This window comes from Ranitomeya variabilis, chromosome 4 (assembly GCF_051348905.1).
Source record: "Ranitomeya variabilis isolate aRanVar5 chromosome 4, aRanVar5.hap1, whole genome shotgun sequence".
Classification (NCBI taxonomy): Eukaryota; Metazoa; Chordata; class Amphibia; order Anura; family Dendrobatidae; genus Ranitomeya; species Ranitomeya variabilis.
The window spans coordinates 215,693,602-215,718,843 of NC_135235.1; the positions used below are offsets into that span (position 1 = coordinate 215,693,602).

The window sequence follows — 25,242 nt, forward strand, 5'->3', positions numbered from 1 at the left end:
GGAGACTTGTAGGTCCGTATTATTAACTTGAACTGGATACGCTGAGGGAATAAGAGCCAGTGAAGAGATCTGCAGAGGGGGGAAGCGGTGGAGTAGCGAGGAGAGAGATGAATTAGTCGGGCAGCAGAGTTATGGATGGACTGGAGAGGTGCAAGGGTGTTAGCAGGGAGGCCACAGAAAAGGATGTTGCAGTAGTCAAGGCGGGAGATGAGGGCATGCACAAGCATTTTAGTTGATTGACAGTTGAGGAAAGGATGGATTCTGGAGATATTTTTGAGCTGGAGGCGACAGGAGCTAGAAAGAGCTTGGATGTGCGGTTTGAAGGACAGGGCAGAGTCAAGGGTTACTCTGAGGCAGCGGACTTCTGGTACAGGGGAAAGCGTGATGTTGTTAATAGTGATAGATTAGATAGGTAAGGAAGATCTATGAGATGGAGGAAAGATGAGGAGTTCAGATTTGTCCACATTGAGTTTGAGGAAATGAGAGGAGAAGGAGGATATGGCTGATAGACACTCCGGGATTCTGGAGAGCAAAGAGGTCTGGGCCACAAAAGTAGATCTGAATGTCATCAGCATATAGGTGGTACTGGAATCCATGGGACTTTTGAGTTGTCCCAGGCCAAGTGTATAGATTAATAGTAGGGGTCCTAGAACAATGCCTTGGAGGACTCCAACAGAGAGGGTGGGATGAGGAGGTAGTGTGGGAGTGGGAGACGCTAAATGTGGGGCTGTCTCAGTTGAGATGGGGGCGGAAACCAGATTGTAGATTGTCAAAGAGCAAGTTAGATGAGAGGTGGGAGGAAAGTTCAGGTGGACGTGCTGCTCCAGGAGTTTGGAAGCGAATGGGAGCAGCGATATTGGGCGATATCTGGACATAGCAGTTGGATCGAGGGTTGGCTTTTTAAGGATAGGCGTGATTGTGGCATGTTTGAAAGAAGAAGGGAAGGTGCCAGAAGATAGTGATAGGTTGAAGAGGTGGGTTAGGGATGGTATAAGAGTGGTGGTGGTGGTGAGGTTGGGGAGGAGGTGGGATGGGGTCGAGCGCACAGGTGGTGAGGTACGATTTGGAGAGGAGACAGTTAAGCCACCCTTCAGTTATGTTGGATAGAGAGGTTATGGGGTTTGGGCATTGGTCTGTTATACAAAGGGGTTGTGGTGGTTGAACAATGAAGACTTGCCTTGTTTGGTCGATCTGAATTTTAAAGTGTGTGGCAAAGTCCTCAGCAGAGAAGAGGGAGGTTGGAGGGGGCGGCGGAGTTAAAGGTTTTGAATAACTGGGGTTGTAGGATAGGGAAGATACGAGGGTTGTGAAGTAGGCCTGTTTAGCAGAGGTAAGAGCAGATTTGAAAGCGATTGTTGCCTGTTTGAATGCAGTGAAGTAGTCTTGCGAATGTGTTTTCTTCCAATGCAGCTCTGCAACCCTGGACACTTGCCGGAGCTTTTTAGTGGTGTTATTGTGCCAGTGTTGTCTATTAATGTCGCACTCTGCCATGAACGAATGAACGAGAGGGGCGACCATGTCAATAGCTGATGCAAGAGTGGCGTTGTAGAAAGCAGTGGCACTGTGTCATGGAGTGAGGATATGGATGCCAGTGGTATGATAGAGTCAGAGAGCGTGTGGGTGTCTAGGTGTGCAAGATTTCTGTGGGGGTGCGCATGTTGCTGGACATGGGTGAAGAGGACAGGGATGAGAAAGTGGGCAGATGGTGGTCGGATAAGAGGGAGAGGGGAGGTGAAGACCAGGTCTAGTGTATGTCAGTCTGTGTGGGTGGCTGCGGAGGACCACTAAGTAAGTCCAAAAGATGAAGTAAGGGCTAGAAGTTTGGAGGCTGTTGTCTGAAGGGTATCACTGGGGATGTTGAAGTCACCCATGATGAAGGTGGGAATGTCAGCAGAGAGAAAGTGAAGAAGCCTGGTGGAGAATTGGTCAATAAAAGGCAGTGGCCGGGCCCGGAGGTCGGTATATGATGGCCACTTGGAGGTTGGAGAAAGAGTAGATGCGGACAGAGTGGACTTCAAAAGAGGGGAGGGTTGAGGTAGGATTGGGTTAAAGGTGCAGTTTGAAGAAAGGAGAAAACCCGCTCCTTCACCATGTCTGTTGCCGGGGCGAGGGGTGTGGGTGAAGTGGAGGCCACCGTAACACAGTGCAGCAGGGGAGGCTGTGTCAGAGGGCTAACCATGTTTCTGTGAGGCCGAGGAAGGCAAGCTTGTGAGAGAAAAAGGTTGTGAATCATATGAATCTTATTGCAGATGGAGCGGGCATTCCAAAGTGCTCCAGAGAGAGGGAGCAGGTGGGTGGGCGTCAGGGGCACGGGTTTTATGTTGGAAAGATTGCGGTAGTTCATACTAGATAGGAAGCGGTAGGAGGGGTAGCAATGGGAGGTATGGGCTGTGGGGGTCCAGGGTTGGGAGATAGGTCACCAGCACTGATGTGAAGCAGAGAGAGGGAGAGCAGGTGGGACGAGAGTGGCCGGCTTGTTTTGTGTTTTATTAGGAGAGATTTGAGGTTGAGGAGCAGGTCAGCAGAGGAGGACAGGTGGGAAGGAAAGAGGGAAGGGGAGATGATTATTTGGTTAGAGGGTGCTGGGGTTTGTGGATAGCGAAGGAGAGAGAGGATTAATGGAGCAAACACTGTAAGGGCATATGTAAACATGGTGAAGGAGTAAGATGCGTTAATACAAAAGCTAGGTCCAAGTAATAAGAAGTGCTTATTCAGCAGACATACCCAAAAGAGACAGATGCATTAGAGTGGGGTCCTGACTCCTGTTGTGACTAACTGCCGTTGAAATAACTGCACTTCACGATACTTTAGCTGCCGGGAGACTCGTACCTGACCCGCACGCGTGCCCCCCTAGAATGCTACTAAATTTAAAGGACTAAATAGAGGATCAGGTGAGAGGGATTGTGGGAGCAGATTTGGGATAAATTAGCAATTGGCCAACACACCGGGGGAGGTTACATGATCAAAGGCACTGGGCCTGACTGCAACCATATGCTGCAACACCTTGCACCCAATAGTATCTCCTGTGACCCCAGCATGGATGTACAGCGGTAAGTATTGAATACAATGCAACAAATGAATTTAGCAAACATTCATCAGGCACTGTTATATACGATTAAAGGAAATGTTGCAGGATGATAAGCAGCAGATGACAGCAAGTAGAGATTGTACCTGTCTACACCAAAATGGTATCAATAAAACAGTTCGGTACGCAAAAAAACAAGCCCTCACCCAAGCCCCAAAACATGGAAAATGGCACAAATTTTTATTTTTTTTCTAAACAAACTTTGGATTTTTCACCACTTAAAAAAACAATCCGGACACGTTTGGTATCTACGAACGCGTTATGACCTACAGTTTTAGCATTTGGGGAATATGGTAAAAAAAAATTAAAAAAATAAAAAGTTGTGGAATTGCACTCATTTTGCAATTTAACCACACTTGGAATTTCTTGTTTCCGATACACTATATGGTAAAACAAATGGTGTCGTTCGAAAGAACAACTCGTCCCGCAAAAAAATAAGCCCTCACATGGCCATATTGACAGAATACTTTAAAAAAAAAAAAAAAGAAAAAAAAAAAAAAGTTATGTCTCTGGGAAGCAAAAAACAAATGCAAAAAATGGGCTGTGGCATGAAGGGGTTAATAAAAACCTTCATTTAAAAATTGCATTTTGTGTTATCTTTGTCTAATATTTAAATGTGACAAACATGCAAAAGAATAGGAAATCAGGAAAGGCGCCAACGCTTTCACACAACGGTCACATTTTCAGTACCCAGTTTTCTTGTTTTCAGGATGATCACTTTCTGAATCACTTCCACCTCATCCACCATTCTATACAAAAACTGCTAATAAAATAAATGCAGAAAGTCTTCAAAAGCTTCACGATGCACTTTGATAAATGCCAAGAATAAAAACATTCAATATTGAATAGACGTCTTTATTATGTTTTTACAAGAGACATTTTGAAATGTTACAAAAAAAAAAAAAAAAAACTTTTTTTTCAAAGCTTTCTCTAAAAGCCTTTTATATACATAGTAAAAAATATCCCTTTAAATGGGATCCAGTACAAAGATAATTTTGTTATACAAGTCAAAGGGATGACAAGGAGCACATTTAACGAAACAAGAATACCTGGTGCAGGGTCCTTCATCCCTTCATAGTGGAAAAGCAAAAAGCATCCCCCCCAATCTTCTGCACTGTTCTGTGAAACCACTGTTGCATTTAAAGTCATGCTAACCAGCAGTACACAGTAGTAAAGCATGTTTGTCTATGCAAACCAGAAGCAATCGTGTTTGTAGGCGACTCAATCTATGAAAATTACGCCAATCCGCTTACTAGATGCAAGACCAATGCATGTGATGCCATGCAACCGATTACCTTCCCCTCCTCGTCTTACTATATCCTCCGCTCACCCGTTATCATACTCGTTAGTCTCGCTACAGCCATAGTAGGAAGAGGAGTAGAGCCACGAGGTAGAGGTATATAATAAACCAGCAGCATCTGCTGCCAATAAATATTATATTATATTGCTGTCTCTATCCATTTATGTTCACGGTTTTATTTATACATACATTTTTATATTTAAACATGAAAATTAGAATTCCCAAATAAAGAGGTCTTCAAAGACCTTCAGTCGCAAATTATTAATTTTAGCCATACAAGTTAGCACAACATATTTTTTATTTTGCTTATAGAGTGTTTAGTAAAAAAAAATTTTTTTTTACCCTTTAGGGGTATGATTGAAGACAAAAATACGCAGTCAGTATGGTACTGCCTGGTGTATATATAGGAATGGGAAGATGTAGTAAGCGCTTCCCCAAATTGAAAAAAAAACCAAACTATTGTAATAATCTCCCACAACCCTGTTTTAGCACTGGAATGGGATCATGAATACATCGGCCTCTGATCTGGAGATTTTTGATATTTCACATCCCCTTTGAAAAATCAATTTTTCTTCCCGTCCAAGTAGTAACACTCCTTAGAAACGCAGGACTCTGCGGAGAAGCCGACACGCAGTTAATATATTTTTATTCCTGGTAACCAGCAGACACTTAACACAGTTAAGTACTTCTCAACGGTAACACAAGTTTATGTAAGGAGCTCAATCCGCCCTTTGAGGGAAGCTCTCCAGCAGCATTCTCCGACCTTCCTCATAATCGTCTTCATCTACATTAACGAGAAGCTGAATGGTTTCTTGTCCTACAGCTTCCTTCAGAGAATCTGTGATGAAAACGCCTTTCAAAGCTTCCAGCAGGGAGCCATTCATGTAGTCCGTCCAAAAAGCATCCAGGTAAGACAGTTCGGAGAACTTAATATCGCAGATAATGGAGCCCAGGTCTCTGGATTTTAGCACAGTGTTGGACTGGCTAAACAGATCAAACTGCTTCTCCAGCGGATCCTGCTTTATGGACAGAACGTTCTGGTTAAGAATCGCGTCGTGGTGGCAGTACTCTGCTCGAACGCGCAATCTGATTCCTGAAAAACGGAGGTAGGGGGAAAAGGGGGAAACAAAAAAAAGGGAGGGAAGAACAAACAGAAACAATTAGAAAAAAGTAAATATAAAATTCTACAAAATCATGCAACTTTAACCACTATTAGAGAATATCCTTCAAAATATGAAGGACCAGCAAAGCTGTAACAGCTCTAAAGCACTAAAGAGCACATTGTAGTTACCAGTTTGCAGCCAATGCTAAGATTTAGGAGATGTTCTACAAATGAAACAGACTTGTCCTCATATTTCAGAGCTTTTTTTTCTCTTAATGGTAACAGGACATGTAGGTATAATCACTTAAAGTCTGAGTCTTGTTTTTAGATGGTTGCAACGTCAAATGGCTCGTTAAAGTATCTGCAGCTTTTACTGGATTTGTTTTAGTATTAATTAACAAAACAAGTAGGAATGGGAAAATACGACCAGAACGAATACCACTTGGATAGGAGAACAAATAGGTGGCTTGTTACATACGCTTAAGTGATTTTTTTTTTCCCCCCGCTTTTTTTTTTTTTTTTTTTCCTGTTCTTGTTGAAGGTCAGTCAACCTGTAGAAGTATTTAATCAAGAGTGCAAAATAGAACATTTCTGTGCGCTTGTCTGTACATACAAATGACATCTCCCTGAAGTGTTAAGATCAATGAAAGGGGAGCGGGAAATCGGAGCTATAGGAAGCCAATTCTAGCGGAAGGGAGATTCCCCCTTTTTCTTTTTTGCTTGAGTGGACAAAAGGGTTAAGGATTAATGATGAATCCTGTATAAAATTATGAAAAAGCCGCTAAGGGCTAGAGAAAATGTCAGGACCTGTATTTTGCTCTCACAAAAGGAGGCAATACATTATAGGTCAATGCTAGAATAAAGCTGGGGTTTTTCAGGACTAGTTTATTTTTTACTCTAGGTCTTAGGAAAAAAAAAAAAAAAAAAGCAGGTCGCTCCTAACCTTGTTCGGCGGTCATGGACTGCTCCTGCTGCAAGAGCAGCCCTTCCTCTTCCATGCTGCTCAGTCGACGTCATGCAGATTGACAACTGCTCTCTGCAGTTAAGTAGCAGGCTGTCAATCAGCATAACAGACCGTCACACCCCATCGACAGAGCGGAGCAGAAGACAAGTGGCTGCTTTGTTGCAGACGTCAGTGGTAAGCGCAGAATCACCAGCTGGAGCAATCTGACTGCTCTGAGCCAGCAGAGATCTGCCTGTTAGTTCTTGAGCTCAAAGTAAACAAAAAAAAAAAAAAGGAAGGCGTACCATACTTAAGTTGCAGCTTCATCATTGTTTGTAATTCTGCCCATGTGGAAAGCTTCCAGTTGATCACTGCAAGGACAAACTGATCCAGCTCAAACCAGCAACACATAACAAGGTTGTACTCCGCGCACACTATCCACTGCGGATATATCCACTTGGCATATGATTTAGGCTTTAGACAGAGGTCTAGTAATCTTGGCAGTACACAATCTTCTATCTTCCTGGGATTAGATGCTTGTACACGAGACAGTTGTGTTTTTATTGTGCATGAAACATTTACCACATTATTAACAAGAATAATAGTCATCCCACAAATGCTTTACGGTTTTGTTTTTTTTCCTGTTTGCACAGATCAGATGCGCCACCACCAACAGGCAAAATATTTTCTGGATAATTTCTGATTCACCGCACCATAAATCGATTCAGAAGAAACCGCGGAATGATGATTTGGAATAACGCATTAACCAATGGGATATCACAAGTGCACAAGGCTCTTGGGTGGAGCATTAAGAATCTTGCCTGTGTGACGGCCGAATCTGATTTTCTATTTTAACAGGTACATAAAACATACAGAGGAGACTGAAGACAAGCTTCGGCTTGTTTTAGATGCATTGTACATTAAGATTTACATTCAATTATTAAAATACATTGATAAGCAAATACTAAAATTGTTGCAGATGAGACACTGCCACGTCAGGAAAATGAGCAAAGTTTATTTTTAATGTGGCATTTTGTGCAAAACAAAGGCAGACAATCTATGTGAATACTGAGAAGTTTCAGATTTTATTTCACTGAATAGTTAAGAGAATTCACTAACCAATCTTGTTTCCACAATTAGTGGCAATGTCAAGGTTTTTTTTTTTTTTTTTTTTTAATACCATGCTTTTTCCTCATTTTTCTTAAAAGGGATTTCAGGTACCATTTCAATTCATTAGTAAATGAAAGGGTTTGTGCAGCCCCCTCTTTCTGAATTTGACATCAGAAGAGGTGAAAGACCACTGCAGACCATATACACACGTCCGATTATTAGAATAGGCCACACATAGGATACCGGCAGAATCAGACGATTGCCACACCAGACATTAAATCATGGCGAAGAGACTCTGCACTAACCTTTTTAATGATTTTTTTTTCTTCTTTTGTAAGGTTGGAGTTCATTAGAAAATACTTGAGGCTACGTGCACAGGTTGTGGAAAGTCCTGCAGATTTTTCCAGGCTGATTTTGGTAAATCCACAGGTAAACCACACTGCGGATTTACCGCAATTTTTTTGTGGATTTCACATGTGGTTTTACACCTGCGGATTCCTATTATGGAATCCGCACAAAGAATTGACATGCTGCGGAATAAACAAAGCTGCGTTTGCATGTGCACTGCGGATTTTGTTTTCCATAGGTTTACATGGTACTGTAAACTCAGGGGAAACAGCTGCGACTCTGCAGCGTCACAACCGCTGCGGATCCACAGCAAAATCCGCAACATGCGCACATACCCCAAGACTGTTATCGGGGCCTTTTTTTTTTTTTCTTAGTTTTTTTTATGGGGCCAAGCATTTCTCAGCAGATAGTTGCTAACTACCTACCTGTTCTGCTGTGTGACAAGAGCTCCTGGTGGCAATCCTGCCACTTCCTGCGACATCAACAGAGCAGTGCCTTCTCTTCCACTCTGTTGGTCATGTTGATTGAAAATTGGTTCAGCTTTAAGCAGTGGAGATTCGGGTGTCAATATGTCAGCAGAGTAGAAGAGAAGGCACTGATCGGGCAACAGGACATCAAAGGAAGCAGAAGAAGAATTGCTGCCAGGACTGATGGCCACAGGGCAGAACAGGCAGGTCATTATTAGCAACTACCTTGCGATAAGTGCTTCGCACCATTGGGGGTAAAAAAAAAAAGTCCTGGAAAACCCCTTGAAGAGGAGACTTCGCTCTGACTAAGATTGCAATGCAATGCTCGGACTGGCCGTCACCTTTCCCGATCAGAGCGTGACAGCTGCATAGAAAAACATCCTGTCCCGCTCCTCTCGTGAGAGCTGCTGGCCAGGCCGAGCATTGTGTTACACTCATCTGAATTACACGGCCTTGTGACTTACAGTCTTTTTCGTTTTTAAATGAATCATGGCAAACTATTGGTGTGAAAAAATGCCAGAGGATATGTGCACACATTCAGGATTTCTTGCAGAAATTTCCTGACAAAAAAAACGGACATTTCTGCCAGAAACCTGCATGCGTTTTTTTGCGTTTGATGCATTTTTGTGCGTTTTTTCCCAATGCATTAAATAGCGGGAAAAACGTGAAAAATCTGCAAAATTAATGAACATGCTGCTTTTTTTTTTACCGTGATGCGCTTTTTTCGCGGGAAAAAACTCATGTGCACAAAAATTGCAGAATGCATTCTAAATGATAGGATGCATATGTATGCTTTTTTTATGCATTTTTATAGCGAAAAAACGCGAAAAAAAACGCAACGTGTGCACACAGCCTTACACACTTCACCTTCCTCACCCAGATTTACATTGAAGATCTGGCTTTGAACAACAATGGCTATATAGTCATCTAAGCGTTGACTGTAACATGTGTTATTTGATGGCACAAGCAGCCATCTGTAGATTTTACACACATACTATACATATATGATGACTATAGAGCTGATGTTATTCAAAATCAAATTTTTTTTTAAAAAAAAGGTTGTTTTCCCAGCCAAAAATCAATGGTATAGTCTTTTTACATCCACATTACATAATTTGGTAATAAAAGTCCCAATATGTGGGGGAGCCACCCCTCAGACATTCACGTTGTACCAGTTTGACAGACAGCTTTATTTTCGTATATAGTCACCAGTACGAGTCTTATTTTAAAGCATCCGTGGAGTGCAGTCGTATACAATTCTCACAATGAACCATACTAGATCTCAACTTCCATTTATTCTTTTCTTAAAATTACTCTAGGAAAAGAAAAAAAAATTGAAATCTTTATTTTACATCAGAACTGAAAGAACACCCACAGCAGTCAGGTTTAGGACTCCTGAATAAAGTGACTGATTGTCCATGAGGAGACCGATAACGCATCGGAGGACTGGAGCAGCTCGTATAATACAGCGCAGACGGAAGCAGAAACAACACAAGCTTGTATTTTTTGCTCCCATGTTTACCATTGAGTTGCAGAGCCAGGCTGTCAGAGCAGCTTTTTAAGGTTTTTTCCATTGGCGGTCTTAACTGTGAACCGAGAGAGACAGGTTGAGCTTTTGACAAACACATAGAACATTTCTTTTCTAAGTAGCAACATATTCACTTTCATGACAAAAAAAGGTGTCCTTTCTATAAGTATCGTTACACAATATACTTTTTTCCTCTGTACTAAACTGAAAAAAAAAAAAAATCTGGTTTAGCCGCATATAGCAGAAGATAAAAGGTGCATCTTGGAATAAGGCATATGTATTCATACATGTTTTCTATCACTACTTGTGTATAGGAAAAATAATAATGTCGCTGTAATTTCATATTCAGTGAGAAAAATAACAAGAAAACTGCAAGGAATACGGCACGCTGCTAGTTTGTTTTTGTTCTTTTGTTAAAAGGACAGCGTCCCCACGAGTTTATGAAAAGTTTAATTGTGTATGCATTGGTTTCAGAAATACAGTTGGGTCCAGAAATATTTGGGCAGGGACCGGATCTTCGCGATTTCAGCTCTGCAGGCCGCTATTTTGGATTTAAAAATCGAATGACTTAGACGCAATTGAAGTGAAGACATTTGGGTTTAATTAAAGGGGGTTGAACAAAAATATCCTGCAAAACATTTAGGATTTGCAACCATTTTTCAACAAAGCCTCCTCATTTCAGGGGCTCAAAAGTAATTGGACAAAATTAAATTCACCATAAAATGTTCATTCTTAATACTTTGCATTGAATCCTTTGCAGGCAATGACTGCCTGAAGTCTTGGGAGCCATAGATGTTACCATCGAAGGTTACCTTCTTTGTGATGCTTTACTGCAGCAGACTCCAGTTGTGGCTTGTTTGTGGGTCTTTCAGCCTTACGTTTTGTCTGAAGCAAGTGAAATGCAGCTCGCTGGGCGGAGACCTGGTGAGGACACAGCCATTGCAGAAGATTCCACTTTACTTTCACAGTATGGTTTGGGTCAATGTCCATTTGTTCTGTGAAGCACTGTCCAGTCAACCTTGTTGCATTTTGTTGAATCAGAGCAGAAAGTATAGCCCTGTGCACACACAGGATTCATCTGGCTGCTTCTGTCTTTAGTCACATCATCAAAAAACATTAGTGGCCCAGTTCACTGGCAGCCATGCAAGTCCAAGCCATCGCACTGCCTCCATGCATTAGATGATGTGGTATGCTTTGGATCATGAGCTGTTCCAAGCCTTCTCCATACATTCTGGTACAGGTTGACCTTAGTTCCATCTGTCCATAGAATACTTTTCTAGAATTGGGCAGCTTCATTAGAGGTTTCTGACAAAGTGTAACATGGCTAATTTTTAAGGACGATTAATAATTTGCACATCGTGGTGAACCCTGTGTATTTGCCCTCCTGAAGTCTTCTCTTTATGGTAGACTTAAATAATGAAGCAACCAGTTCCTGGCGAGTGTTCTTCACTTGGGTGGATGTTGTGAAGGGATTGTTCTTCCGCATGGAAAGGATTCTTTGATCATCCTCCACTTTTGTCTTCCGTGGACGTCCATGCCTTTACCAAGCTCAACAATGTGCTTTTATTCTTTTTGTACCAAACTGTTGATTTGGCCACTCCTAACATATCTACCATCTCTGATGGATCCCCTCCCCTCCCCTCCCCCCCCCCATGGTCTGCTTCTCTTCCATTGAGTGCTCTTTTTAGCCACATGTTGTGGGTTCACAGCAACAGCTTCCAAATGCAAACGCCACACCTGGAATCAGCTCCAGACTTTTTACCTGCTTAATTGATGATGGATTAACAAGGGAATAGCCCATGCAGAATATTAAAGAGCTTTTGAGGTAATTGTCCAATTACTTTTGGTCCCTTTGAAAAGAGGCAGCTGCATATTAACTAATTCCTAAACACTTACTCCAATTAGGACATGAAAATCCTCAAATTAAAGCTGAGAGTCTGCACTTTAAGCCCATATTGATTCTATACCATATTTTTCAGATTATAAGAGACTTTTTTGGGGGGTGCATCTTATAATTCGAATACACCCTGCCGGCTGAAGTGGAGCAAGGTTGCTGCCGGCAGAGGCAGGAGTGTGGCGATGCTGCAGGCCGCAGGCTGGGAGAAGGGGGTGTTCAGTGGTGCGGCTGCTCTGCCGACATTTTGTGAAAGCCTGGAGCCCCCGCACTTAAATCATTTACATTGAGGTGGATTCCGGGAAAATGGCTGCTCAGGGCGCCGCATATATAGGTGGAGATTTTCACACCACTGAATACCCGAAGCGTCGCACCTCCAAACACCCCTTCCTCTCAGGCTGGGGTCCACAGCATCGCCCAACTCCTGCCTCCACCAGCAGAGACCCTAGGATCCCGCTCCACTGCAGCCGCCACCCCCGGTAAGCAATAAGACGCACAGATTTGCACCACCATTTTATTATAGTTTTTTTTCCCCCAATTTTTCTCCCCAAAATTTGGGATGCGTTTTATAAACTGCAAAATACGGTAACTATCCTGTATGCGTTCTGGTAATCATCTAAAATGCCAAAACTTGTGTCACTGCCCAAATATTTCTGAACCCAGTCACTCGATTGAGGCTTCCAAAAAAAAACACATGTGCTTCCTATGCAGAAACATGCACTTGAATCAGTAATTTCTTCAACAAATATGAAGCGTGTGAATTCTCTCTTAAAGAGTAACTTCAGCCACAAGTGACATTAACGACAGATGGACTAGATTATTTTTATTATTGCGATTCTTCAACATCTGTGGTTCAACTGAATTACTGACCTGACAAATTTAAGTAGAGTTTATTAGAATATGATATGCTCTTTTCTCTCATTTTTAATGATTTCCCTGGAAAATCTATGGTAGTATGCAGGCAGCAAGACGCTACCTACAATCCCAAAGAGGGGCAATGTCGTGTTACTATACCACAGCTGTAATATTGCTGGCATTTGCCCGTAACTATAATGGATGGAGAATAAGCCAACTCGCTGAAGTTTAACTGCTTAAATGCCCCTGGACGAAGCATTTCATTGCGAAACGCACGTCGGGTGTGGTGGACTCCTGGACTGACTCTCTATTTTTCCTGGTAATTGTATGTTCCCTAATGTATTGTATTAGACATTTGTTCAAGATGGTTGTACTCGGATACTGCGCATGTCGTTATATTTGGCATATTTAGCTTTATTTATTAATATCCTATACATGCCTGTTCCTTCTATTTATATATTTATTTATTTTAATATTTATCTCTATTCATTAGTATAGAGGCTATAGCACTGGCTAGTAATGAATAAATAAGTGCCATCTTGTGTCTTTTTTCTAAAAATTTACCACTCCTTTGCCTAAATGAGAGTTATATTTGTACACTGGTATTTATATTTTTAGTCTCTAGGTTCATCCACCCTCTTTTCTCTGTGTCTGTTGTCTCTCACCTGCGCCTGTTTTTGGCTTTTTATGACCATGCCTGGTCTTGTTTTTATTTTTTGTCATGAATAAACATTATTTTTAAGTTGTCTATGAGTGGTGCCCCCTTTTTATTGGCGTTTCTGCTTAAATGCCTCGGTCAATCTCAAACAGCAGCATTTAACTGGCGAGAATGCAGACGTCATTGGCTTCCCGTGACGCAATTGCAGGGGAACTGATGAGTTTTTACGACAGCCAGTGGCCTGCTGAAGGCCCCCCCCCAACACGCTTGTCTTGGTCCTCCGGTGAAGCCCACTCTATGGATGGACTTCATACATTAAGAAAATAATAATTTTTTCACTATGCTGCAATTCCCCCAAGTCCCATGAGGGTACTAAAAAATATATAAGAGTCAAAAGCACAAATTTTAATAATAATAATAAAAAAAAAACAAAAAAAAAAAACACACAACAGGATGCAGTTTGATAATCGAATCACTGGGAAAAAAAATTCAACGAGCGATCAAAATATCGTATCTACCCCAAAAATGGTATCAGCCGCCATCAGCTTGCGAAGCAAAGAACAAGTTCTTACACATCTGGAGATGGAAATGTCATTCTCCAGCAGGACTTAGCACCTGTTCACACTGCCAAAAGTACCAATACCTGGTTTACAAACAAGAGTATCACTGGGCTTGATTGGCAGCAAACTCGCCTGACCTTAACCCCATAGGGAATCTATGGAGTATTGTCAAGAGGAAGATGAGAGACACCAGACCCAACAATGCAGACAAGCTGAAGGCTGCTATCAAAGCAACCTGGACTTCCATAACCCCTCAGCAGTGACACAGGCTGATAGCTTCCATGCCACGCCGCATTGATGCAGTAATTGATGCAAAAGGAGCCCAGACCAAGTATTGAGGGCATTTACTGAACATACGTTTCGGTAGGCCAACATTTCAGATTTTAAAATCATTTTTCAAGCTGGTGTTATAGAGTATTCCAATTTACGGAGATAATGACTTTTGGGTTTTCATTGGCTGTAAGCCATAATCATCAACATTGACAGAAATAAACACGTGAAATAGCTCACTCTGTGGGTAATGACTATAATATATCAGTTTCACTTTTTGTATTGAAGAACTAAAATAAAATTAACTTTCTGATGATATTCTTCTTATTATTATTCTAATTTTGGGAGAAGCCCTTGTAGATGCAGCCATAATGGGGCATCTATTATTAAGCAAATAACTTTACTGACTCCTGTAGTGTTCATTAATTGTCATATGTGACTGAAGTTCCTCTTTAAACCTTTGTCCACTAGTATTATATTTATCCTCTGGATAAGTCATCAATATTAGGTCAGAGAGGGGTCCGACACAGATCAGCCATTACCAGAGCCGTGTTATTCCTCTCTGTATATGGTTTAAACCTGATAGCTGGAGGTGCTGGGTATTTGATCTCAACTGATCCAACATTAATGACCTATCCTAGGGGAGTTTACAGAATGTGAAGAAATCGCTGCATTCTTGACCAAGTTCTGAGTATAGAGGCGCAATTTTTTTTTATCCAACGCCACAGAGCCTCCTTAAAACGGTCTTTTTTAAAAAAAACAAACAAAAAAAAAACGTATGTACACCTTATGTCCAAAGTAATTATACGATAGCACCTTTTATTTCTGTTATCTGCAGCAAATGAACAACAGTCTGGCAAGAAAGCTAGTGAGCACTAAGAGCAGGCAAATCATTCAATGAAATGGTTTAACAGTTTAATAGATCTAAAAACTGTATAAAAAAAAAAAAATCAAATCGCCCACTACTGAAAAGTAAGGGCTCTAAGCGGAAGAAAAACTAAGGCTGACTAGGTGAACATGTAGACTAGCAGCATTATATGTACACACCTAATAGTCGAGCACGTGGGTCCTGAATCTGCATGCAGAGAGCAAGAGGACCGATACTGACGTTCATGTCTGACTCGGGAATACTGACTGCCTCGTCTGTCTCTGACTTGTAGAAGGCATACATTTACCTTTTCATGGTATGCTTGTATTTTTGAAGGGTAGAGCTCATGATCATTTCTTTACAAAGAGAGATTTTCTCTCTCTCTTAAGCATCAACCTTTTCTCAGTAAACCTGGAAGTTAAATTTTAGAGAGAGTCGACTGAAGAAAAGAGCAACATAATACCATGACATGTACATGAAACATCTAGGAGGAGCACTTTATGTAAAAGGGACAGCAACAATCTAAAATGGGGATGCACATTTAATACTGTACATTTTGAAATAGCACCTGTCGGAGAGAGATCCATAGAAAAAAAAAATATTTAGCCACATTAACAGTGATGTACACCTTGTGAAATGGAAAGGTTATCTTTTTTTGTACAAACTCAAACTGAGCTTTTTAAAAATGCCCTTGGGGCGAGAATTAATAGAGGTTCTAGTTTTCTTTGGTGCAATATTTGAGCACATCCCCATTCCTTGTGCCACAGAATTAATATACAATTTGTGAAAGTATCGTGGATACTTCAAGGAAAAAATATCAGGGGTGCAACACACTGGTAAGACTAAGAAATTGAGGGAAGGTTCTCCACTAGTCTTTTATATACATATGCAAAGTGGCAACTGTGAACTTTCTTTGCTTCTACAACAAAAACAGTGTTTTGCATTGCAAGTGCTGAACCAATGAACAAATCACACAGTACAATCAGACTGATTGGGCATTTGTCACAGCAATTGCTGAAGAGAAATCGATTTCTTTAATGCGGAGTACTACAAAAATTGTAAAAAAATATTTTATCAATGTCAGAAAGGACCAATCTGGAGTTCAATGGGTCCAGATAAAAAAAGAGTTATGCTACGTAGGGGCAAAAAAAAAAACAAAAAAAAAAACACAACACTTAAGAGTAGAAAGGTCTTACTGTTTCATCCAGGTAGCACAGGTTTGAAGATTTGTGTTTTTGCATTTACTAGATTTATTAGTAAATCTCTTCGTGAGCACTGTTTCCTGCAACTGTCAAAATGAAACGTTGGAGCACAGAAAAAAAAAAAATTTACATGACACACATTGAACCGAGGCCTTGTTCCGGGGGAACACAGAATGGGAAGCTAACAGACGTGCAATGGTGTAAGGATGAGCTGCTCGAGTGGTTTTTCAGCAGCAGGTTAGGGCGTGCATATAAAAGTGGGTTATCCTGGACTTTAACATAGATGGCCTATCCCTATGATAGGTGGGCCTATCAGCTGTTCCCGTGGTCTGCGGCGGAAGCAACTGCTCAGTTACAGAGCTAGCACAGCTCCATCGACTCAGTAGTGGCCGTGGACAGGTACTGCACATCCATTGCCTATGGTAGGTATCTGGAGTCAGCCACTATTCCTTAGACGGAGCTACGCTATGCAGCTCTGAAACTGAGCAGTTCCAGCCGACAGTAGGAACAGCTAATCGGCAGGGGTCCCCACTAATCAGACATCGATGAACTATCCTAAGTATAGGCCATCAATGTTAACGTCTCGGACAATCTCTAAGCACTTGAATTCAGAAAATCTATGAAGGTAGGCAATCCTAGCGTTCAAATCATGCAGGTAGACAGGTTTGAACCATAAGCGTTTTGCTTTCCGGATGCAAAGGGCTATATAAAATGGAATCGAAAAAGAAAAGTAGAGGGCACACAATTTCAGGAGTTAACTGTACACCCAAGTATTCACATAAGGACAGAAACATCCAAAACTTGGGATACTGAGAATGGGTGTCAAGTTATAGGAATTTCTTCACTGTTTTGTAGCTGTATAAAGCGTCTTAAGACGAATGACAAATATGAAACCACTTTCATAGCCACTTTTTTCTTCTTTAATATATTATTCAAGCCAGTACCTGTATTGTGTGGTCCTATTTCTTGACTTAGCTTCATAAAGGAAAGCAACACAATCCAAACAGAAGGATGTTATAGCTATAGGAAGAAATTATGCCCAGGAGGAAATTGCAACGCAAATCAAGCCATCCAGTCTGTGTGGATCAGCAAGTACTGGGTAGTGTGATAGTGGTCTCATCTGTACTAACGGCAGCGCCACAACACTTCAGAGCTTTGGACACATGCAGCTCCAGCAAACAGACCTATGGTGTTATTGGGATTGTTACATAGAGGTGGAACATAACAGATGACCAGAGGAACAAGCATTATTGCAGGAAAGAGGAAAAATGTTAGTGGACAGACACCAGGGCAAACGACTTAACTTTTTTAGAAAAACGTTAGTCTGAACCACCGAAAGAATAAAAAAAAAAAAATGCCAATTCTAGGCAAGCCGTGCCCCTTTAATAACTAAAGATGAAGGATTGTTCTCAGTGAGGCGGTGGTTCTTCATTACATATGGATTCAGGAGAGATGCTTGGAAAGAGAATGGCGACAGAGTGATACGTGGCCGGACTTACCGCAGGTTACTTTGCTCTGGGTTGTTTCAGCTGATGGGGGACTGCTGCTGCTCGCTTTGCTCTTATTTTGGTTTGTGCAACGGCGCCTGTTTATTTTCCTCGCTCGCTTTCTTTTCTTCGCGTTAGAGCCTAGAAAATGAAACCCGAAAACAAAATCTTTATTTACGATTGCATAATTTAAGGGAATCAGACACCAGATTTTTGCTACCAAGCATGATTTAGAGTAGACGGAGGGATCCTGATTGCTGCAGATCTAGCAATCCTCTGAATGCTGAGCTCTGCATAGCCCACCCACACCACTGATTTACACTGCATAGACACAAAGCCACCATTTAGTGGTGGGAGCGAGGTTATACAGAGCTCATGAATATGGAGGACTACATGGAAGCGAGCCAACTAGTCCTCCCATGAATCTCCTGCCGATAGGGATTTTACCACAACTACACCAAACACTAGTGCTCTGCCCTTACATTATGCAAAAAGTTAGTTACAGATGCCCTTTAAATATTTGAAGCTTTGAAACACAAAAAAACCCTAAACCTGAGTTGTTTAAAGTAATGACACAGATTTTACACATTCAACATGCACTCCAGGACTTTACACTGATGGTTATCTCGACATCTGCAGTCTTTTCACTCCAGTACTGATATAGCAATTATTACAACTCTGTTAAGGTACCGTTACACTAAACGACTTACCAACGATCACGAGCAGCGATACGACCTGGCCGTGATCGTTGGTAAGTCGTTTTGTGGTCGTTGGGGAGCTGTCACACAGACCGCTCTCTCCAGCAACCAACGATCAGGGGAACGACTTCGGCATCGTTGAATGTCTTCAACGATGCCGAAGTCCCCCTGCAGCACCCGGGTAACCAGGGTAAACATCGGGTTACTAAGCGCAGGGCCGCGCTTAGTAACCCGATATTTACCTGGTTACCATTGTAAAGGTTAAAAAAAAAACAAAAAAAAAAAAAACAGTACATACTCACATTCTGATGTCTGTCACGTCCCCCGGCGTCCCGCTGTGCTCTGCTTTACGGCCGACGCTGACACAGTCAGTGCAGGAAGCTCTGAGAAGCAGCGCGTAACGCTGTGGACGCCGGGGGACGTGACAGACATCAGAATGTGAGTATGTACTGTTTTTTTTTTCTTTTTTTTTTCTAACTTTTACAATGGTAACCAGGGTAAATATCGGGTTACTAAGCGCGGCCCTGCGCTTAGTAACCCGATATTTACCCTGGTTACAAGTGAACACATCGCTGGATCGGCATCACACACGCCGATCCAGCGATGGACAGCGGGTGATCAGTGACGAAATAAAGTTCTGGACTTCTAGCTACGACCAGCGATATCACAGCGGGATCCAGATCGCTGCTGCGTGTCAAACACAACGAGATCGCTATCCAGGACGCTGCAACGTCACGGATCGTTGTCGTTCTCGCTGCAAAGTTGCTTAGTGTGAAGGTACCTTTAGTTTCAATGGGGCAAGATGTACAACAAGCCATTAAAGAAACAAATTCTGAAGGGTTCTGGTAATTGAGGGCCCTCAGATTATATCCCCACCAATAAAACACTGATTGTCCATGTTCAGTTAATCCATCAATGCAAAATTCTGGGAGCTGAAAAAAAAAATAAAAAAAAAAATCCGTTATTACCAGTTTCCCAGCTTTCTTCTCTGGTCTGTGATGTTGAATTCAGACATCCATCCATTTGTTTGTCAGAGTCCACAACTGAAGGGCCGTATGTGCATCTTTCAGGGGACACTGTGAAGCACATCAGACAACGGTCACTGTAATTTAACATACGGTAATAAAAAGGCATGGCAGTGTAAGACACTCAGACATCCGTACAAATTGGTCCAAGATCGGACCGCAATGCACGGACTGGCCACGGGTCTACCCAGGGTTGACAACTTCATATATTTCTATGAAGCAGTCTGGTCGGGAGACCCACGGCCAGACTGTTCGCTGCGGTTCCATCTTGGACTGATTTGCACGGATGTCAGAATGCGCACAAAGCATAAGATATGTTTAACCATATAATGAGGACTTCATTTCTGGCAATAAAAGGAAAATAGCTGACAAATCTACAGTGGCATTGTGTGAATAATAGCGTAAAAGAAATGCTGCAGACAAATCAAGGTCTGTATTTTAAACTCCTCTGTTCTTTCACCTGGGGACAGATGAGTCCATTTTAATTTGCCGCTCTCCCACTACAAACACCACACTGAAGGCAGGAGGTTCTTGCTGAATCAGCGGCCTCTAACCTGGAGATTTTCTGATCTGCATTATTACATAAGGTAGGAGACAACCTCCTGACAGACTGTTACCACAATCTTGAATATTTTACACGTTTTGCATTATAACGTACTTTTAAAAGTAAAGAAGCTCGAGGAAGATCAGGTGCTAACACACAATGTGCTGTTTAGATTCATTGCATTCAGCACTTGAAAAATTGACAAGCATTAAAGAGTTCTGTGTGGAAAGCAAGTTTTAGGTCATCGCAAATTGTATTTTACTGGATGGCAGATTATGACTAATTTTCACATATTAGCATTTTCAGTATCTTACACCAGGATTTGAAAGACAATTTAGAAAAAGGTGCAAATATTTCTGTTATGTCTTTTCCCCGTTTTTGTTCCCTGCATGGTTTTTACCAAGGGTGCGTTCACATTGCGTTTTGGCAGCATTTCAGTGACTTACATCCGAACCCCCAGCAGAACGAGATTCGGACATATGCGCCGACAGGGCCATAGATTTATAGCAGTGCGAACATACGCTCTGCCGTGTACGTCTACTGAAGGTGGACTCCCAGATGTCGCAGACAGTGTTCGCCTCCTGAAAATAATGCACGGCAGATCATACCATTATAGTTTATGACCCCGTCGGTGTATACATCCGAATCCCATTTTGCAGGGGAGGGGTTTTGGCGTGAACCACTGAACAGGTGCCTAAACCAGGGCTCTGGAGTCAGTAAGCCAAACCCCTGACTCCCTCATACATGCTTCACTGCTGAGCATGTGCATAAAGTGCAGCACAGATTCAGCTCAACTAAAAGCCATGATTCTTAGATCAGGAACAAAACTGACATTTATTTATAGGCCATTTCATAACTTTCCTAAATTTTCTGAAAACATATTCAGCACATACAGCACTGAACCACTGTACCCATTTTTATATTTTAGGAGTCGGTCCACTGTACAGCGACTCCACAGCCCTGGCCTAAACGCAACGTGAAAGCTCTTACAAATACAGAAGTGACCAAAGTTGAAACTACACAAAGTTTATTAAGCACCCAAACACAAGAGTAGCTATGAAAAAAAAAAAAAAAAGTATACCGTATGTTAAAGCAGCACTTTCATCCCCTAAATTTGGGAGCAAAATGGTGGTGTGCATCTTATAATCTGAAGGTAGCTTACCAGGGGTGGGGTGGGGGGGGGGGGGTCACTGCTTCACCAGGCTGATGGCGGCAAGAGTGGAAGGAGGTGGTGTCCTGGCCCTGTAAATTTGTTGGGCCCTCAGCTCTCCTAAGACGTCGGCGCTGACCGGACTCATCTTTCCCATTGATCACCCTGAGGCTGGCTTTCGTAAGACACTTTTCCCCCCACCTTTCCCCCGGTAAGCTACCGTAAAATGGGACTATAAGAAGCATCACCATTTTATGTAAAAAAAATAAAAATCTTATTAATCTCTCCAAATTTTGGAGTCCGATGCATCTAATAGTCCGCAGGATATGGTTAGTCTTTTTTTTTTTTTTTTTAATACCTTTATCCTCCTTTTTTGAATCCACTAGTAAAGTGGGATTAAACAAAAATAAATCACTGAAGGCAAGATTCCAGTCTAAATTACCCCATATACATGAGATGGCTGCCAAACGACAGCTCTCTCCCGAGTGCCCTACATACGGGAAGACTCAAGCTTTTCCAAGTGCCCCTGTGTTCTCCATGAGACAGCCACTGCCAGAGTCTTACTTCCAAGAGAACAAAAAGGAGCAGACATCAGAAAACCAGACAGTCAAGCAATCCGGCTTGTTATGCCGAGTTTAGACCAATACAGTATAGGAGAACGTGGTCAAATTCTGCGCTGCTGAGTTATTGTAGTCCAAAGGTATTATTAAAAGTGGTTTTTATTCAAAGCGTTTCTGAGTTTCAAAGAACTCCATCAGGAAATACCACATAAGAAACAGTTTAGACTACAGTAATATAAGGAGGCTCTTAGGATATGCTTACATGATGAGTTTTTTGCCAGTACTTCCCAAAAACAGCAATAAAGGATACACATTTTTACTTGAGTTTCCCAAAAAAAAAAAAAAAAAAAAAAAGAAAAACCAGGGTCGCATCATGTAAACATACCCCACACAATTTTTTCAGATGTAGATGGGAGAAAAAAAAAAAAAAAATGATGTCCTATCAAAAGTGACAATGTCTGGTTAAGCCATGTACTTATGGCCAGATTATAGGAGAGGTGTAGAGCTGTATGAGGAAAGGTAAAAAAAAAAAAAAAAAAAAGTGTGTGACTATGCGCTAGGAAAATCGGTTTACAAATTGTAGAGATGTGTTATTGCTGGTTAATAGGTGGACGCTGTAGACAACTAAAAAGGTAAATATGACATGTGAGGTATTTGATGGGTATTACCTGTACGAGGTCTTTTTAAGGACACATATGGAATGAGGTCGTGTCGGGTTAATACTCGCAATAGCTGAAGAATGTGCTTGAAGTTGGATTCGTCACATCTTCCCCTTCGCTCTAGTTCAAGAAGTAATTCAGTGCCGTTTTTAGGCCGGTGTAGATGAGAGGTATCCAAGTCAGCATTGTTAGATACATTGGAGTGCAGGTTCCACCTCTGCCACGCAGCAAGCAGAGCGCCTCGAGGAACTTCTCCAGCTTCTTCAACAGTCCAGATATTAGGGTCTAGGGGGTGAGTAAATGGGTAGGACTCATTCAATAGGAATGACAAGGCTTCAATGTCACTGTCTGTTAACTGGGATCCAATGGCATCAAACACACGGTGCAGAGAAAGCATGCCATAATACTCCAGGCATTCTTCCTCCTCCCAAGAATGACAGAAAATGGACTTTCTGACTGCAGCCATTGTGGTGAACAACTTCAGGAGGTCCAACTTCAGCTGACACTTCAGTACAATGCAAACAAACTCCTGAAATGAAAAAAAAAAAATGTATTTCCAAATAAAAAAGGTATTAAAGTAGTGGAAATGTCATCATAAAACAAAGGAACGGTAAAGAGAGGGGCGCAATAGCGCAGTTAGCAAAATAATTAGTTTAGGTAAAAATTCTCACCTCTACACGTTGTGAGTATGCACAAACACATATAGTAAGTATGATCGGAGGGCTGCAGATGGCACCGGACCTGCGAAGGAGCTTCAAGAAATTCTGGATAGGATATTCAAGATGCCGATAATTCCGCGCTCCTCCAAAATCAGGCAAGGGAATCACAGAGTTCAGAAGAGTTGCATACTTTATTCAGGGCTCTAAAACTACGCGTTTCGTGGGTGTCCCGTCTACTTCCTCAGGTACATGTCTATATACCCAAGTGGACAGGACACCCACGAAACGCGTAGTTTTAGAGCCCTGAATAAAGTATGCAACTCTTTTGAACTCCGATTCCCTTGCCTGATTTTGGAGGAGCGCGGAATTGTCGACATCTTGAACATTGTATCCAGAATATCAAAACTAACTTTTGAATAGGAGTATTACACATACTGGCACTTAGGCTTCCCAAATGTCACTGGGCATGTTTCCATGGACATATGCGGATTTTACATCCATATTTTAAGGACAGAATAGAAGCTGATCTGCAGTTCTCAGCAGTGCTGCTACACATTGAACAAAGCGGCCACCACCGGAGATAGTAACAGCTAATTAGTGGGGGTGCTAGACCACCAACGGTCTAATATAGAGGACCTCTCCGAGGGACAGGTCATCAATATTTTATGCCTAGATGGCCCCTTAAACAGTAACAACATTATAGTAATGAAAATATAAAAATTAAAGCGGATCCAAAACAAATCCAGATATTATTCAGGTACTCGCATTTAACAAGTATGTTAAGGAAATTATATTTTCTTAGCTCATAAAAGACTAACAAAAATCCTGCTAAAAGCCATGTAATGCCCTTATTTTGGATTTCTGCTCTCTCACCAAGGCGTTATATGGTACTTTTATCCTAGAGCAACAAAAAGCTGCAGAGATTTACTAGCACAGCTCTCTGAGCAGAATGCTTAATAATCAATAAACCATCCATAAGCCACTCATTAATCACTTCTGACTTCATTACACCACAAGTGAATCATAGATTTCCAACATCCTGACAAAAGTGTCTTAATAAGGAGACAGAAAATACAGCTCATTTCTGTCAATCTATAAATATACAACAGGTGTTAATCTAACACTGCGCTGGTCAATGATGTCTACACAACCCTTAATATTAATCCAATACCCTGGTGTGTCTTATATGTACAAATAAAGCATGGACTGTTTCACCCACAGGTCCTCTTGTAAAAAGATGATGGTTTCCGATTTGCAGTTTCAGGACTTGCTCCACACAAAGCAATCTGAACTGCCTGCGAGAATGTCAATCAGGTCTGCCCATCAACACTACAGAAAATACGACACCAGCGATGACCTAGTGGAGGTAAATTACTATGCATCAGATATTACATTATAGAGGATGTGAAAATAGAATTTACTCTGACCTTTAGGATGCATTGGCTAATAAGTTAATATCTGATCCCCAATTAAAATCGGCCAAAAATACTCAATGTCTTTGGCCATCATAAAGAAATAAGTTTAGAAAAAAAAAGAAGAAGAGGCATAGCAACTCTTATCAAGTTTGGAAGTTATCCGTTATCCAGGGATAAGGCATTACTTCTGAAAACGCTAAAGGATCTGACTGCTGGGACCTCCACCAATCAGAGCTGTAAGGGTCTGTTCCCACGGTCAGTAAACGCTGAGTACATCCACAACGTCCAACCCGCAGCAGCCAGATGTTACAGCATAGTGGATGTGATTTCAAGAAATCCCATGCCCAATATGCGTACACCGGCACCCGCAGCTTCCTTGCGGAGTCGGACATGCGGCGCATCTTTCCAGACTGCAGCATGTCTATTTATCTTGCGGAGACGTCCAATGTATTGGGCACAACGATTCCACACAATTTTCAATGAACACATGTGGAATCACCTGCGTTCAAAAGCCAGCAGCGCTTTGGACACAGCAGACATGTACTGCATCCAAAGCGCTGCCTAATACTGAATGTGTGGACATACTCTTAAGAGCCCTGTGTAAAGCGATGGAATTGCTGGAGATAGCCAAGTGTTGCAGTCAGCTGGTCTTCAGCATGCTCATAACAATAAATGGAGCAGCAGTGCTCATGATCGACAGCCACTCCATAGATTGAAGAACCCCTTTAACCAGACATTTGCCCAAGAGTCCAGAAAAAGGACTAAATTATCCAGTGAAAGGTCCTTTTTACAAAGTTAGGCTATGTTCACACGTTGCGGATTTTTTGCTGCGGGTCTGCAGCAGCTTTCCATGCG

General features: G+C 41.8%; 1 protein-coding gene across 3 annotated transcripts in view; it reads right to left on the bottom strand.

Moving 5' to 3' along the window:
- Window positions 1-3,924: 3,924 nt before the first annotated feature.
- DEDD2 (death effector domain containing 2) overlaps window positions 3,925-25,242 on the bottom strand; it is a 41,717-nt gene continuing 20,399 nt past the window's right edge. For all 3 annotated transcript variants that reach the window (XM_077259929.1, XM_077259930.1, XM_077259931.1), the window contains 4 exons: window positions 22,323-22,842; window positions 19,344-19,451; window positions 17,690-17,818; window positions 3,925-5,478 (listed from right to left, as the gene is read on the bottom strand). In XM_077259929.1, the coding sequence (XP_077116044.1) occupies window positions 5,105-5,478; window positions 17,690-17,818; window positions 19,344-19,451; window positions 22,323-22,779 (1,068 nt within the window). In that variant the 5' untranslated portion in view covers window positions 22,780-22,842 and the 3' untranslated portion in view covers window positions 3,925-5,104. The remainder of the gene's footprint in view (window positions 5,479-17,689; window positions 17,819-19,343; window positions 19,452-22,322; window positions 22,843-25,242) is intronic.